The sequence below is a fragment of the Carassius carassius genome, chromosome 39, assembly GCF_963082965.1.
Source record: "Carassius carassius chromosome 39, fCarCar2.1, whole genome shotgun sequence".
Classification (NCBI taxonomy): domain Eukaryota; kingdom Metazoa; phylum Chordata; class Actinopteri; order Cypriniformes; family Cyprinidae; genus Carassius; species Carassius carassius.
Window position 1 is genome coordinate 9,291,944 of NC_081793.1, and position 17,501 is coordinate 9,309,444.

A 17,501-nucleotide genomic window follows, 5' to 3' on the forward strand; every position below is an offset into this window, starting at 1 on the left:
CAGCCTTGAGTTAATCCAAAAATAACAAAACAAATGTTCATACTGTGGTATTTCGATGACATATAGTTCTAAAGTATATATTAAAAATGCTATAATAAAACTTAACTTGAACAAGTGTACTGTAGATACCATTATGGTGGATATGGATTGTGTTTTGTGTGCACACCTTTGTAAAGACAGCGAGTGGTAGTCCATACTGGTCCTCTTGCAGCCCAGATACCAGGCCCGAGGTCAACATTCCCTGTCCTGTGGCTGACTGTGGCTGTACTGTTATTGGCAGTCCTGAATCTGTGTCAAACATATTTAAATGAGCTATGTCTACTTTCCCTTCCATTTCGTCCATCACATGAGGCTCCAGTGTCTCCCATTCGCACTCTGAGTCCAGCAAGCCTTCTGCATGAGGCTGAAGGTAGTGTGTATCCAAAGTAGTGTTACAAGGCTTTGATTGATCCGGCTGATCACTGACATCATACCTGTCCTCAAGCTCTTTTGATATGTTAGTAATATCTGTAGTAGACATAGAGAGTGATTCTTCGTCTGCAGATATGATTTCTGGTGAACTGAAGTCCTCTGAGATGCTCCTCCGGGGCTGATAGTGAGAGGAATCTGCCAGTCCATGCTCTATTACACCTACAAAATAAATACATTTTTCACAACATAAAAGTTACTTTTGGGAATAAACAAGTCAGAAACTTGATTTACAAAATTGACAGAAAAATGAAGCTTCGGTTTTGGTTGACTTTCTGTTAGCTGCTGCAGAACAATCTAGTCTGTTCCTGGCACTGGCAAAAGAACTACAAACACTGGGGAAAATAGCCTTGCTCACGCAATTATTGATGCAGATATTTCATTTTTCACAAATCACAAAATGAAAGTGTTATAATAAAATTTCGGAAAAATATTAACAATGCAATTAGTCTGACACATTTACATTGACAAGTTACTTATGTTATGCTGGACTGGCCACCAACTAAACTGGAGTTTCTTGTGGTTTCTACCAAACTGGAATGTGTGTATTTTTCAACTGTATAAAAGTGACAATAAGGTACGGAGTTCGGTTGCATAAAGCAGGATGAACACGCTCTGAGTTTCACAGTAGGTTTAGGGTTGACAAAACCAAAAACCAAACCAATTCCAACCAAGTTTAGATCAGGTTCAGCAGGCCCACTGAACTTAGTTTTCTCTGTCAACTCAGTTTGACTCAAAGTTCATGATTAACGTAGCAAACACTCACAATCCTACTCCGATTAAAACCTTTTAGTGTAAGCTACTATTGTCAATAAACAACAGTAAAGAACATTTCATTTTCTTGAGTCTGAAAAAACACAGTTTGTTCAATAATAAATCAAACCTACTTGAATGAAATTGGCATTGTGTAAAATTATTGTATAAAAGTATTATCATTATGCTTGTTCATTATGTAAATTATCATTATGCTCATTTAAAAGCTTCGTCATTATGCAAATGAACATGCTTTTGAGTTTGTCACACCTTAACATAAATACTAATACTGTGAAATGATAACACTTTTAAACAGACTCGGCCTGTACTCTACTTACTCACAACAGTCAAAGCTCACAAATGAGAAAAATCTCAGTGCTCTGCTCCCTATAGCCAGTCGAAGTCTGGTTTAGAAGCAAACGTGCAATTTCTTTGGAAACATGTAGTCATTAGCATATTATAAAATGATTATCAGAGTATGTACAATTAAAAGCCAAAAAATTTTAGTATTAGATAATTTTATATAATTTTTAAGAATCTTGTTACTGTCAAGTTACTGTGTTATTTCTTAATTTCTAAGTCAGTGCTTCAGTTTTTAGTTTGAGTAACACATCCACCAAACAAATCTGGCACCAGATCACAACCTTTTACCTGGAAACAATGACAGGACGGTCATCAGTGTTTCAACCAATCTCTTCACTGGAGACACATAAAATAGGATCTAAAGGAAGATAAATACTTGTGTCATTACAACTAGACTCATCCATGAGAATCCACTCTACTATAAAATGTGTATTGAGATGGTAATAATGACCTTCTTTTCTAGCAGAATCAGTTTAAAGAGAATCAAAACCTACAGCAAATAGAGAGGAAAAAAAGCATTTTGACCAAAATCAGAGTTTGCAAGGTGTGTAATAAAGATCAAAACAAATACATATTATGCATAAGGATGAAGCAGAATTTAAAAAGAAAGAGTCCAGTCCTTTACCTTGTGTTTAAAGTGCAGAATCAAATCTCGGGCAGACAAACCTTTAGTTAATAAAAATTTAAATAAAAAAAGAAGAAGGAAAATAGGAAATTGATAGGGTTATGTATACTATGGCCACATTTATTTCAAATCATAATTTGTACTTTATCACGTCCCAAATTTGTCATGAAAACACCATAAATAAAATTTGCTTCACAATTTCATAACTGGTGCTTGAGTAGTTATCCAAATACTCCTAAAAAGCATTTAAAGATAACATGAAACATCATTTGTAACCAATTGACTTCCATAATGCAGGATTTTTATGTATAAAATAAAATCTTCTAGTCTAAAAAATTAAGATTGAACTTTTTTTCTATAGGTTTTTACTGGATGCTGAAAAGTAGGGGTTTCTTACATAATTCTACAAAGTAGGCATTTCATACACTCACTTTTTGAGGAGGCTTTTTGTTTAGGATGTGTTAAGTTACACACAATAAGACCAAGAATGTGTATTTGTAAAGTAAATTTGGACATTGCACTCTCCTCATCCAATAACTGTTATTTAGAGGTTAAATGATCAGTTATATTAGTGAAAAGCAGAATTCTTGAATGACTCAATTTTAGTAGTGAAAAGTGTTTTTGAATTACCCAGATAAATCTGTGATCCCTCCAGTGCTGTACAGCTTAAAGATCTGTTCATATGATCATACAGCTCCTTCAAAGAACCAAAAACAAAAATTTATGAAAGGTGTACTGAGTGATTCTCTGCTTCTGCCTGATATGACAGCTGTCTTTTTATATCGAAATCTGTGTTGATGCAGCATTACACAAAAAGCAAATATTTGCAGTTACTATAAAAATAATCTGTTCAAAGATATATTTGACAACCCTGATTAATTTATACTGGAACTGAAAGTGGTCAGATAAAAGACCCTTTTCACACATACAGTACATATGCTGTTAGTTTCAGTGTGTTAATTTATATTATATTTACTGTTTTCTAAGGGTTACTTAATTTTAGACAATTTAATATTTTGTAAACACTGATATGACTGGAGTTCTACATCTTTAAACAAATCTGACAAAAATATTGCGCATCTCATAAAAGCATTTTTACTAGCTGTATTAGTTCTTAAAATGAAATGTGTGTGAAAGAACTTGCCTTTAGGATGGAGATCTGAGAGAAATCTTTTTCTTCAAAGTAAGCGTGAGTTATGAGCTGAAGTTTAGCCTGTATCAGACCAAACAGCGGCTGAAACAACAATACATTACATTAATAATTTTCAGAAACAAGCAGGTATTTTTATGTAAATAAAGGTTTCTCTGCCATATACATGTCTTACCAATCGACTAAGAACACAAACACTCTTCTGAACTGTCTCTCTTGTGATATCAGCCTCTCGTACTTTTAGTGCCTGTAACACAAAACATTAAAATATCAGATTAGACACAATGTGATTACAGTATCTGTCAAAATACCTCATTTATTTTTTATTAAGAAGAAATGATTATGTTGGATTGAGGAAACCATTTTACATTATCCTTTAATTCTGACTTCATTAAGAAACATCTCTTTTACTAATAACTGCATGCTATCATTATGATAGCATCAGACTACATTCTTCTGGCTTATGCTCCCCTCCACTATATCAATTAAAAATGAATGTTACACTTTAGATTAGGGAACACATATTCATTATTAACTAAGGGTTTTCCCTCAATCAGCTCCTAATTTGCTGCTTGTTGATAGTAAGGACGTTGTTGTAGTAGTTATGTTAAGGTATAGGATAGGGTTAAGGGATCTAGAATATGGTCATACAGCATAAGACATTAATATGTGCTTTATACAGTAAATGCTAATAAACAACCATGTTAATAATATGCAGGCTAATAAGCAACTGTTTATAGTGTTCTCTAATCTAAAATGATACTAAAATTAAATCAATTTTCTTTTTCTCTTTTTATAAAATAAACAAAACAGCAAAATGTGACAAGAATTAGTATAAATTATTCATGGACAAACCTTAGCCTCCATCTGTCTGTAGCAAGAAACTCCATAAACACATTTCTGCTGGCCATCCAGAGGGGGCAAATGAAAGTAGATAGTGTCTGTCCGTAAAGAAACACAAAGTACTGTTTAATAACAGATATGCAGTCTGGTAATACAATACCATCTTCTTACATTAAAATATCAACAGTGTTTTCTCACTTTCACACATTAAAACACAACAATAAAGCAACATTGAATTAGGGCTGCAACAAACAATTATTTTGATAATCGATTAATCTAATGATTATCAGAATGATTAATCGACTAATCGTCAATTATTTCACCAATTAATCAATAGAATTTGATTGATTATTCAGCTCTTGCAATTAGTTAAAATACTGTTATACATAACAAATAAATAAAAGATAGTCTAATCACTTCAGCTTTGGGAAATAATATTAATTACAATTATTATACAGTTAATTTATACAAATAAATATATTTGACAAACAAAATGAGATGACAGAGAAACTTTCTTATTTACCATTTAATTACTATATAAAAATTAACTGAATGACATCATTCTGCCTAACATCTCCTTTCGTAAGTATATATAATATGGATAAGATAATAACAAAATAAAGGTAAGTGATTAGATGTTTTATTTTTGCATAAACAATTTTATTCACAATATATACTACCAGTCAAACATTTTTAAACAGTAACATTGTTTTTAAAGAAGTATCTTCTGCTCATCAAGCCTGCATGTATTTGATTTAAAGTACAGCAAAAACAGAATTTTTTTTAACAATTTTTTTACTATTTAAAATAACTTTTTTATATTTGAATATATTTTAAAATGTCATTTATTCCTGTGATTTCAAGGCTGAATTTTTAGCATCATTATGTCACAGCGCGGTAGGACGCGCAGAGGAAGAAACAGGGTCTGGGTCCAAATGCAGGGAAATTATAACTTTTTAATAAAAGAGAACAAAAAGGCTGACACGGCAAAAACAAAAACAGAAGCAAATCACAGGAACAAGACCAGTAGGAATAAAAAAAACCACAATAAACCAACACAACTACGATTAACATTAATAGAACAAAAAGGCCAACACGGCAAAAACAAAACCAAGATGCAAAAAACACATGAACCAGGAACACTTACAAATCACAGGTAACATTAAACAATACAGCCAGGCAGAGTGGTGGGTGAGACAAGAATATATACTAATGAACAAATGGGGAACAGCTGTGTGTGTGTGTAAGTGAATTACAGGTGTTAAGAGTGAAGGTAAATGAGTCCGGGAGCAAGGGAGAAACACAGGTGAAGCAACTACAACAATGATGAGGTGACAAGGTGGGCGGGGTCAGAAAAGGACTGGAGAGAGCACATGGCACCAAACAAACAACACTCATAGAAGACAGTGACAGAAAGACAGAAGACTGTGACACTTTACTCCAGTCACATGATCCTTAAGAAATCATTCTAATATACTGATTTGCTGCTCCAAAAAACATTATTATCATTATTATGTAGAAAACAGCTGAATATATTTTTTCGTTCATAAGTTAATTTGATGAATAGAAAGTTTCAGAAGATCAGCATTTATCTGAAATAGAGCATCCTTGCTAAACAGAAGTATTATTTCTACAATAACCCCCCCCCAATTAAAAAATAAAAATAAAAAATGATATTGACTCCAAGCTTTTGAATGGTATTGCGTATAATGTTACAAAAGCTTTTTATTTCAGATAAATTCCGATCTCTGGATCTTTATATTCATCAATGAATCCTGAAAAAAATTTACTCAACTGTTTTAAATATTGATAATAATAATAATAATAATAATAATAATAATGTTTCTTGAGCAGCAAATCAGCATATTAGGATGATTTCTGAAGATCATGTCACACTGAACACTGGAGAAAATTCTGCTTTGATCACAAGAATAAATTACATTTTAAAATATATTTAAATAGAAAGCATTTATATTAAATCATAAAAATACTGCACAATATTACTGCTTTTGTTGCATTTTGGATCAAATAAATGCAGACTTGGTGAGCAGAAGAGACTTCTTTAAAAAAAAAACACATAAAAAATCTTAACGTTACCATTCAAAAACTTTTGACTGGTAGAGTAATCTCTCTTAAAATACCTTACTTGGTTATGATAATCAAAACAGTCCTGAGCTAGATTAAGCTTTGATCTCTGCAAACCAAACTATCATTTAATCAAATATTTTAAAACGTTTTTCCAAGCACCTGAAGTGACTGTGGGAACGCGACTGGCCCTGGCACACACTAGCACGCCCGCTTTTTGTCTGACAGTGGAAATGTTGCTACTGATACAAATGCTACTGATGTCTCTATGAAATAGTTTTTCCCCTTAATTTTTAACAATTGATTATAGCCATTCAACATGACAGTATAATTAAGAGCTATTAATTTTAACATTTATTAGGCTTAAAAAAATAACACCTAATTAAGTGAACTTAAAACAATCTTCACATAAACCCATCATAATAAATATCATATTTTGCTACCTGTGCCCTTCAGCAAGTAGGAATTATACAGAAATGGAATAAAACTAAATTCTAAATAAAAACTAAATAAAACTAAATTTTAAATTAAATATAGATATATAGAACCTTAAAGCAACAAAAGTTATTGATTTCCTCTTTTTTCTTTTGTTCTTTGATTAACAAACATCACAACAGCTGGGTTATTCATTTTTTTTTGGCTGCTATTACTTTAAGAGCTGCAGCTGCTGAACATGATATGAGTCTGACACACATCGTATTTTCTCACAACTCTACCTTTTCTGATCCACTTCCACATCTTAAACTCTCTACTAATGAGCTCAGCTAACGAGTTGAATAGGAAATGTTAGATGCAAGTAGGTTTAACTGCAGATCAGAGATCTCCAAAATGGACCATGAACTCCAAAAGTTGGCAGAACCTCCAAAAAAGGGTGCCTTTTGATAACTTCATGTCTTAACTTAAAGCATACTACAGATCATAGTTTCTTTTGTGCTTTAATGGAATGACAAAGCACGTGGCACTGAACACTGTTGTTCTACTGATACTCTCCCTCGTCACCTGTACCTTTTCAGCACTCGTTTCATTGCGCTGAGGCAAAGTTGAATTGAATTGAATTGACACTGAAATTGAATTGGAAAGTTGTGTATAAGGTGTATAAGGTTTGTAGTGGAGTGCCACTGCCTCGCAAAGTTCAGCTCCAACCCTAATCAAACACAACCTGAACAAGCTAATCAAAGTCTTAAAGGGGGGGGGGTACAATGGTGTTTCATGTATTCAGAGTTGTTCACAGTGTTAAGGAGATGGATTCTCATGCTAAACATGGCCAAAGTTTAAAAAAATTATTTAGAAGAATGACTGAGAATTTCTGTGCCGAAAATCTTACCTCTGGGTTGGTACAAGTTTCGGCTGTTTTTTTTCCGATCGTGGATTTAATGACGTAGACGAGAGTGGAACTCCTTATATGAGCATTTCTCTCGGAAAAGTGAATCCGCGCACACGTTGACCAGAGGAGAGCGAGACCACGCACATCAATGCGGTTCATCGGGAAATAATCGGCAGCTGCATAGGATTTGTTCGAGAATGTCTCCAAATAACTGCGTTTTTGGATGTGAGGGAAAGTTTACCGTGTTCAGCTTCCCAAAGTACCTAGTGTTACACGAACAGTGGATGCAGTTTGTTTTTCCGGGGCAGCAACAGAGTGTATCAAGTGCCTTTGTTTGTTCTGGTCATTTGAGTGACGAATGTTTTATAAACAAGGACCAAGTTGATGCTGGATTTGCACATCGTTTGCTATTAAAACATGGAGATAAAACCTGTGATAAAAGACCCCATTCATTTAAGTACAGTTGCATCAGATTTCTGTCTTTTGTTGGAAATCAGCACATAAGTGAATATGTGAATGGAAACAACACGAAACATCAGTATTATAGCTCCACCCATAGCACGCCTCCAGGAGCTTGGCTTTTTCTGGAGAGAATCGGAAAGCTATTTCTTCTATAAATATGATAAAACTAAAGACATTTTGGATATATGAATGATGCAGTACTACTCTATAGGTACTTAAGATTAACATGAGATTAAAGATCGACCGATATGGGTTTTTCTATAGCCGATGCCAATGTTTAGAGGTCAGGTTCAGCCGATGGCCGATATGTGCTGCCGATTTTTAGGGCCGATATCTTGAAGTTTTCCCCTTCATTTGCATGCTAAAATGTCACACTAATAATAAGTGGATGCACAACATTTTTAAACTTATCATCATTTATTGAGCACTGACTTGAACCATCTCTCGAATCTTAATTTTGTGCACTGCACGGTATTAAAATAAAAAATGTATCCAAAGTTAACCAAACAAATCAATAAACTGACCAAGTATTAAATATATAAAACAGTAAATCATTTACATAAAATTTTAGAAATAAAATCAATTAAACTGAAAAAAAAAAATATATATATAAATATATATATAAAAAATAAATAACAGTAGTGCTGCAAACACACTAGCAACCAGCAACATTTCTGTTTGCTATAAATGACACAGAACATCTAAAGTGCATTCTTATTTCAAACTTACATCGCAGTCTGTTCATTATTAAAATAAAGTACAGTCAACCAAACATATAAAAGGTTACACTGTTCAGTTTAAATAGACCGTAGTATACCGGTCCACTCTGCTGTTATGCACGTTTTTGCTCATGTGAAGAGGATGATCTTTTCCGTCAAGTTTACATAAAAAAAAATAAAAAAAAATTATAGTTTAACATTCAGATACATTGTGAATATGGAAACATTTGGATATGTGCAGAACGAGACGTGAGCAATAACCTCCAAATACATCTAGTCAAACCCGCGCTTGCTCGTCCTCATATGGATCGGATCATTTTTCAGATCAGCAAAAAAAAAAAGGCCAAGACAAATAAACATACGTTTTGTCTTTTTTATTAACATTAAATTATTAAATTAAAATATATGAAATCAACTTAAAGTGCACATGGCATAATATCTTCTTTTTAACATAATAGCTGGACTTCTCATCTCCCAGTATGCTGTGATGGTGAGCAGTTATCGTCACAGAGCTCTCCACCCTTCTGTCGTGAGCGCAACAGAGGATGCTCGGGATAGTTCATCCACAACTTTTTTCTTAAAGATCTGGCACAATCTTTCCGCTGAAGTGGGTGCGCGACGGGATGTCGTAACGTGGCTCTACGCACCGTCACGGTTTTACTCTAACCTCTTTCCTTCATCATTATATCTGACAGGGAAGCCAAAATGCGCGGGGCGCTCAAGCTCCTCCGTTCCTCCGCTCGCCATGACCACTGAGTGTGGACTGAACATACGCAACTTTTTTTTTTTATAAATCAGTCCGCGGGTCACGTGTGTGCCGAACCGAAGATATTGATCCGAACGGATCACGGATCAATGATGATCCGTTGCACCACTACTATAGTGTCATTTGAAAACATTGCAGTTGCGTTTTAAAATACAACAACGAGCACCATGAAACCATTTAAAGAGGCGCATTCAGCGGTCTCCTTGACGGGAAACATTCTACAAAGTAAAATGATCTCCAATGTATGGCGCGCTCTCTTCATTTTATCAAATGATCTATTCATTTTACAGTCCTGCTACTAACATTTTATTCAGACTAAAACTCCTTTAATTCGGGTGAGAAAGCTTTTTTTCCAAGTGGCTTTTGAAACAATAATAATAATACCGCTGCAGACGCATTTTGCAGCATTAAGGTTATTAATTGATCGATAATTTAAACAACGATCGATCATTGAAATTATCGAATATTGACATCCCTAAATACAAATGAGTTGGATGAATAACTGGTTATTGTCTGCATCAAACCATGCTTCCGAACAAATATCATTCACCGTTCTGGGAAGCTCCAGGACAGCTGTCTCTCCGAGCTCGGTGCTGTCTGTGAGCGGGGCGGAGTAATGTAGGCTAGCCCTCAATCACGCTGCAGTGTCTGTGAGAGCTGTCAACTTCTCCACCCCATTTACAGAGAGAAATTCTATGACTACCTTTATCTCCCAGGACTGTTGTTGAATCTTCCAAAAGTTTTGGCTTGGGGTTCTTCACGAGGCAGCAGCAACGCACCAATAACACGGGGCTGCCCGCCGACGTGCCTGACTTTAAATCGGCGCTACTAAACAAGGATATCGGCCGATGCTGATATATTAAAAAATGACAAATATAGGCCCAATATATCGGCCGACCGATATATTGGTCGATCTCTACATGAGATTGGGTGAAACTGTGTATGTTATGTACCCTTTAAGGATTACTAAGGCTGTAGGCAGGGGAGGGATTTTTCAGGGAAGGAGCTAAAGTCTGCAGGACATCGACACACCAGGACTGACGTTGCCTTGTGGTCTCTCAACAAGGTCAAAGGTAAAAATATTAGAGCATTAGTTTTGAGGATTTAAGAAAGCTCATCAGCTGCACTTACATGTGCATGCTTGGTTAGCTGTTTCACACTGAGGCTTAAAGTTTGCTTTGTTTTGTCTTGTCGTTGTTGTTGAAAATGCACGTTTTCCCCCATATTAAGTCGTGGCCTAATGGTTAGAGAGTCGGACTCCCAATCGAAAGGTTGTGAGTTTGAGTCCCGGGCCGGCAGGAATTGTGGGTGGGGGGAGTGCATTTACAGTTCTCTCTCCACCTTCAATACCACGACTTAGGTGCCCTTGAGCAAGGCATCGAACCCCCAACTGCTCCCCGGGCGCCGCAGCATAAATGGCTGCCCACTGCTCCGGGTGTGTGCTCACAGTGTGTGTGTGTGTTCACTGCTCTGTGTGTGTGCATTTCGGATGGGTTAAATGCAGAGCACAAATTCTGAGTATGGGTCACCATACTTGGCTGAATGTCACTTCACTTTGATTTTCACTTTGATATTATACACTCATAAAATTGTGTGTGGAATTGATTGTGGTTTTGATTGAGGTCCTAGAATGTGCATTCATTTGGGCTTTGTGGTATTTATGATGGTTCAATACAGGTTGCTTGGTGTATCCACTCAATGAGGGACTACTCTGACTGTATTACTCTGCTGCTTATTTTGTATGGCTTGTGCACATGTATATTTTCACTCTGAACTATACACTAGATCTGACCCCATTTCGATGATTGTCTGTAGTGAATGTATTGTGTATTGTTTATCGCAGGGGTTTCTGTAGTGAATGTATTGTGTATTGTTTATCGCAGGGGTTTTTAAAGTGTTGGCTGCGCCTCCCCAGAGCAGTAGTAAAAAATATAGCCAATTTATCTACATAAACTACATGAGACCCTGGACCACAAAACCAGTCTTAAGTCGCTGGGGTATATTTTTAGCTATTTTAAATATTGTATGGGTCAAAAATTTTTTTTTTTGAAGCCAAAAATCATTAGGATATTAAGTAAAGATCATGTTCTATGAAGATACTTTGTACATTTCTGACCATAACTATATCAAAACTTAATTTATGATTACAAACCCAATTCCAAAAAAGTTGGGACACTGTACAAATCGTGAGTAAAATAGGAATGGAATAATTTACAAATCTCATAAACTTATATTTTATTCACAATAGAATATAGATAACATATCAAATGCTGAAAGTTAGACATTTTGAAATGTCATGCCAAATACTGGCTCATTTTGGATTTCATGAGAACTACACATTCCAAAAAAGTTGGGACAGGTAGCAATAAGAGGTCGGAAAAGTTAAATGTACATATAAGGAACAGCTGGAGCACAAATTTGCAACTTATTAGGTCAATTGGCAACATGATTGGGAATAAAAAGAGCCTCTCAGGGTGGCAGAGTCTCTCAGAATTTAAGATGGGCAGAGGATCACCAATTCCCCCAATGCTGCGGCAAAAAATAGTGAAGTAATATCAGAAAGGAGAGTTTTAGAGAAAAATTGCAAAGAGTTTGAAGCTATCATCATCTACAGTGTATAATATCATTCAAAGATTCAGAGAATCTGAAACAATCTCTGTGCATAAGGGTCAAGGCCGGAAAACCATACTGGATGCCCATTATCCTCGGGCCCTTAGACGGTACTGGATCACATGCTACTGTAATGGAAATCACAACATGGGCTCAGGAATACTTCCAGAAAACATTGTCAGTGAACACAATCCACCGTGCCATTAGCCATTGCCGGCTAAAACTCTATAGGTCAAAAAATAAGCCATATCTAAACATGATCCAGAAGTGCAGGCGTTTTCTCTGGGCCAAGGCTCACTTAAAATGGACTGTGGGCAAAGTGGAAAACTGATCTGTGGTCAGACGAATCAAAATTTGAAGTTCTTTTTGGAAAACTGGGACGCCATGTCATCCAGACTAAAGAGGACAAGGACAACCCAAGTTGTTATCAGCGCTCAGTTCAGAAGCCTGCATCTCTGATGGTATGGGGTTGCATGGGTGCGTGTGGCATGGACAGCTTACACATCTGGAAAGGCACCATCAATCCAGACGTTGTCTCTTTCAGGTAAGACCTTGCATTTTTCAACATGTCAATGCCAGACCACATACTGCATCAATCACAACATTGCATTATTTCATCAAAGATGGAGGATAAATAAAGAGACTGACATCCAGATAACAGTAAGTAATTCATCTGATCTGTTATGGTCTAGAAGTGATTGCTATGGTGCACAAAGGCGTAAGTTCAAAGCAGTTAGAAAGATTCTTCCCTAAAATAGACCTGGCAGAGTAAAAGAGTCCTGAATAGACTGAATTTCTTGAAGGAATGGCTTGCTTCTAAAACGCTACAAATCATACAGTACTTCTGAAAAGAGGCAACACAGGCTACACTGAAATGCGGAGACTGTCACTAATGTTGCATTTCCACTGATATTACCCGGAACATTTGTACCAGGAATTTTTTTCACCAGGAACTATTTTCCCCCCAGACCTGTTGCTTGCTGTGTTCCACCGTGGTGTAAAGTACCGGGAAGATTAGGCAAATAGACTGGTGACATAGGTCTGCGCGCGTTTCTCAATACGTAGTACGCTGATTTTGGACGTGCATCCTCGGTAGTTCAGACTTTGTGCATTCGACTCGGGAGTGTGATATCTGCGATGACGCAAATCTGGTAAATCTGCAAACAGCAGCGTACTTGATAACTTCAGTCAGCTGACCATGGCTACTGCAATTTTCCTCACTGTATATTTACAATAAATCGAAATAGGATATCAAACACCTCTGCCTCCTTTCGTTTTCATTTAAACATAATAACAGCTGCAGAAATGTACTTAATTCAGGTATATGGGTATATATAAACAGTCATTACAATCAGTGTTGGTCATCTTACTTTAAAAAAGTAATTAGTTACAGTTACAAATTACTTCTTCCAAAATGTAATTGAGTTAGTAACTCAGTTACCACACTGTAAAAGTAATTAGTTACTCAGCAAAGTAACGTGGACAGAAAAAAAAAATCAAACAATCCTGAAAGATTGCCTCTGTAACACAAAATAATACAATTTCATGAAAACTGGCAAGTTCATAACACTTAAAAATAACCTGTAATAATTTACTATCAAATTTTAAGATCATTCATTGTGAATGAAATAATAGGCTATAAGACTATAGACTATTGCTGAGCTGTGGCTGTTGGCTACACTTGCACTCAGGAAATAGTTTGACTCTTGACTGGTCAATAAAGTGAGGTAACGCCGAATCGCATGATAGGCTAATTGACCAATACAGGCAAGGAAATGAGCACAAATTCATGGTACATTCTACCTGCCATCAAATGGAGCTCTGGTGGAATTGGAAATAAACTCGCAATATCGCGTTCATTATCCCAGATGAATCGCTTTCGATAATGAACGCGATATTGCGTAGCTTGTCGGTGATCTACGGCTCTGTCTATTAAATGCCACTCCAATTAAAAGCAGGTGATGGCGATTTAGTGGTAATCACAGAACCAGATTTACTGACTAGATGCGCATGATCATGTCGTTAGATATTTCACCTAGCCCTAGCAGCCATTTATTAACACTATTTCATTAATATTACGTATTTAAGCTAAGCGTAATTTGCTTTGCACACTACAGTCTCCATGCTCACAGTGTCTCAGACACTAATATTTTAGCTGAATCAGTTTGTTGTTTTTTGGGGGGCATCTGGCAGAGCATTAGGTCCCAGAAGTGGTGAAGGATGATGTCAGACGTAACAAGCAGTTATTCTTAATGGGGTCCTATTATGCTTTTTCACTTTTTGAATTTTAGTCAGTGTCTAGTGTGTATGTTTGGGCATAACAAAGATCTACAAAGTTACAAATCTCAAAGTCCACTCCAAAGGGAGATATTTCATTTTTTTTAAAATCCCTTTTCAAGAACTAAAATAAACAGCTTGTTAGGACTAGGGATGCACGATCACGATTTTTCATGGCCGATTCTGATAACGATTTTTTTACAAGCAAACTGGCCGATTCCGACATCCAATTTTTTTTTTTTTACTCTTTAAGCAACAAAAAGGAATGAAGGAAAGTGTGCATAAACAATATGTTTATTTGGTATTTAATAGGCCAAACTGGTTTTGGCTATTGAAAACAATAACGGTAACCATCTGAAATAAACTCCATAGAACTACATAGAACTGGCCTTAAATTAAAAGATTAACTGTAACCATGTGAAATTAAAGGCAACAACTGCATAGTTCTACAGTCCAAACACCACAATCAACACACATTCAGCATTAGCATTCAGTATTTTAGTTTTTAAATTTGGTTTTAAATTTAAAACAAGGTCTTTACCAGAAAGACTAAATAAAGGTATGCTATATAAATATTATTCCAAAAAGTTAAAATCTAATAATGTTGGTGCGAATAAAACAAAGACTCAAAGTGTTTCATTCATCCAATTTAAAAAAAAAAAAAGGTAATAATTCACATGCCAATGAAAAATAAATAACTATTGTCTCAAGTTAAAAAATATAGATGTGATCATTACCCTAGATATTTTTTAATTGGATGAATGAAACACTTTTTCATTGTGCTACTACAGGTGATTTTAAAATCAAATTCAGTCGATATAATCTTAAGTTAAAATAAAAATAATCATCCTATACAGAACCGACGTTTACTTCTGGCTTTTCAAACATGTATGCAAGTTCTACTTTACAAAAAAAAAAAAAAAATCAGTTTTGTCACAGTTTAGTCCGTTTCATTTCTCATCCAACACATGAGAAGTTGAGCTGAACATCCCTTCACTGTCTCCGCCTGTCCAGGGTGCGAACAGGTAAAGTACACTCGCACAGCTTCAGTGAGCTGGAAAGGGACTCTTATTTTGTGCAGTTGGCAGTTCGCTTCCTGCTATCTGTGCTTCAGACATGTAGCTCTGCGCTTCCAGTGCTGATCGGTTGCCCGTGTCCTGTGCACAGATTTCGAAATACTTCCACACAACTGACATGATAGCGAATGATTACAATGTAGTCTGTGCACGCGGGCGCACTTCCGGAAAAATCGGCCGAAAAAAGACCAAAAACCAGCCGATTGCCGATCGTGTATTTTAAGCAAAAACCGGCCGGTTCTGATTTATGGCCGGTCAAACGGTGCATCCCTAGTTTGGACTACGGCGTTGTTTTCCAAAACAATATCAAATTGATATGGCAATATTGATGCCATCCTTATCAGAGTGAGCTTGCTGCTTTGGCAAGGGGCAGGCGGTACTGAAACACCGCCTGAGCTGTTCGCCAATTACAACACACAGCTAACCAATCACAACACATTTTGTTTTTCGGAAGGCAGGTCTTCTTCAAACCCAGAACTTATTGAGACATTTGTGCCAAGCTGGAGAAAAAGGTATTGTAATAATGTAAATTATGTTAAAAATAATGTGTTTTTCGAACCACCAAGCATGAAAGCATGAATATTTTTTGGTAATTAAATATAACCAGCTAAAAAGTAACTAGTAACTTGTACTAATTTTTTGAGAGGAGTACTTTTTATTTTTACTTACAGTACTTGTACTTAAGTACAAATATTCAGTACTCTTTCCACCACTGGCAAATGGTAGTTATTGTAGAGATATGGAAACACTTAGTAAGAGTTGGTCACACTGATCTATATAATAGAGAACTGGATTGCTCATGACATCATGAAAGTTAATCTGCCGCACCACCATATTGGTAATCCCTAGTGTGCATAAACATTTGGGCCCTTAGACTGCATTACATACAGGAATGCTACTGTAATGGAAATCACAATATGGGCTCAGGAATACTTCCAGAAGCGCAGGTGCTTTCTCTGGGCCAAGGCTTATTTAAAATGAACTGTGGCAAAGTGGAAAACGTCTCTAGGTTACGTATGTAACCCTAGTTCCTCGAGGGAATGAGACGCTGCATTGAAAACGCTTTGGGGAACGCATTTGGCGTGAGCGACTCTGAATATCATATCTAATCTGTCTTATAGAAGAGCGTGACATCACAGGCGGGGTGACGTAAGCGACCAGGAAGCTATAAAGGCACGAGCCGCGCAGCTGGCTTCAGCTTTCGAGTACCAGCAAGCGCCGGCAGGGGTGCCGGGGGTATGGCCTCGAGACGCAGCGTCTCGTTCCCTCGAGGAACTAGGGTTACATACGTAACCTAGAGACATTCCTCTTCAGGAACTCGAGCTTTGTCGAAAACGCTTTGGGGAACGAGTACCAATGCTGCCAGACTACCAAACCCCTGCCTAGTGTGTATCCGAAGAGCACAGCTTAGGATGACAGGACTGGAGTGACTGGCATGTCTAAGCCATAGAATCTTGCAAAGTTTTTCTCCACAGGGCAGCTCTGTGGACATATGCATCCAGCGCTCGAGCTGGACACACACAATTTAGCTTCTCTTGGTCGGGCTCCCGAAAGGGAGGAGGACAGAAGGCCTGCAGCACTACAGGTTGTGGTGTGATAGAGGGCACCTTAGGAACATATCCCGCTTGAGGGTATATGAACACTTTGGTCATGCCAGGTGCAAAATCAAGATAGGTAGGGGCCACTGAGAGGGCCTGTAAATCCCTTACTCTCCTCAGAGAGGTAATTGCCAACAGAAAGGCGGTTTTAAGAGTCAGATGTCTGTCTGAGATATCTTGAATCGGTTTGAATAGAGATTTGCAAAGAGCCTCTAACACCACACCCAAGTCCCAGGGGGGAACACAGGACTGTACTGGAGGTCTCAGCCTTAGCGCACCATGGAGGAAACATGTAACTAAGGGGTGTCTTCCCAAAGACTGGCCATCAAGAAGGGCGTGGTTGGCCGCAATGGCCGCCACGTAAACCTTCAGCGTGGAGTGG

The 17,501-nt window shown here is 36.9% G+C and overlaps 1 protein-coding gene across 1 annotated transcript in view; it reads right to left on the reverse strand.

The window, feature by feature from the left end:
• The window catches only part of avl9 (AVL9 homolog (S. cerevisiase)), a 77,916-nt gene that overhangs the window by 15,837 nt on the left and 44,578 nt on the right, over window positions 1–17,501 (reverse strand). The window contains exons 3-10 of the mRNA XM_059530655.1: window positions 4,215–4,300; window positions 3,535–3,606; window positions 3,354–3,443; window positions 2,840–2,906; window positions 2,210–2,250; window positions 2,036–2,074; window positions 1,873–1,942; window positions 167–630 (exon numbers count right to left, since the gene is read on the reverse strand). Coding sequence (XP_059386638.1) covers window positions 167–630; window positions 1,873–1,942; window positions 2,036–2,074; window positions 2,210–2,250; window positions 2,840–2,906; window positions 3,354–3,443; window positions 3,535–3,606; window positions 4,215–4,300 — 929 coding nt within the window. The remainder of the gene's footprint in view (window positions 1–166; window positions 631–1,872; window positions 1,943–2,035; window positions 2,075–2,209; window positions 2,251–2,839; window positions 2,907–3,353; window positions 3,444–3,534; window positions 3,607–4,214; window positions 4,301–17,501) is intronic.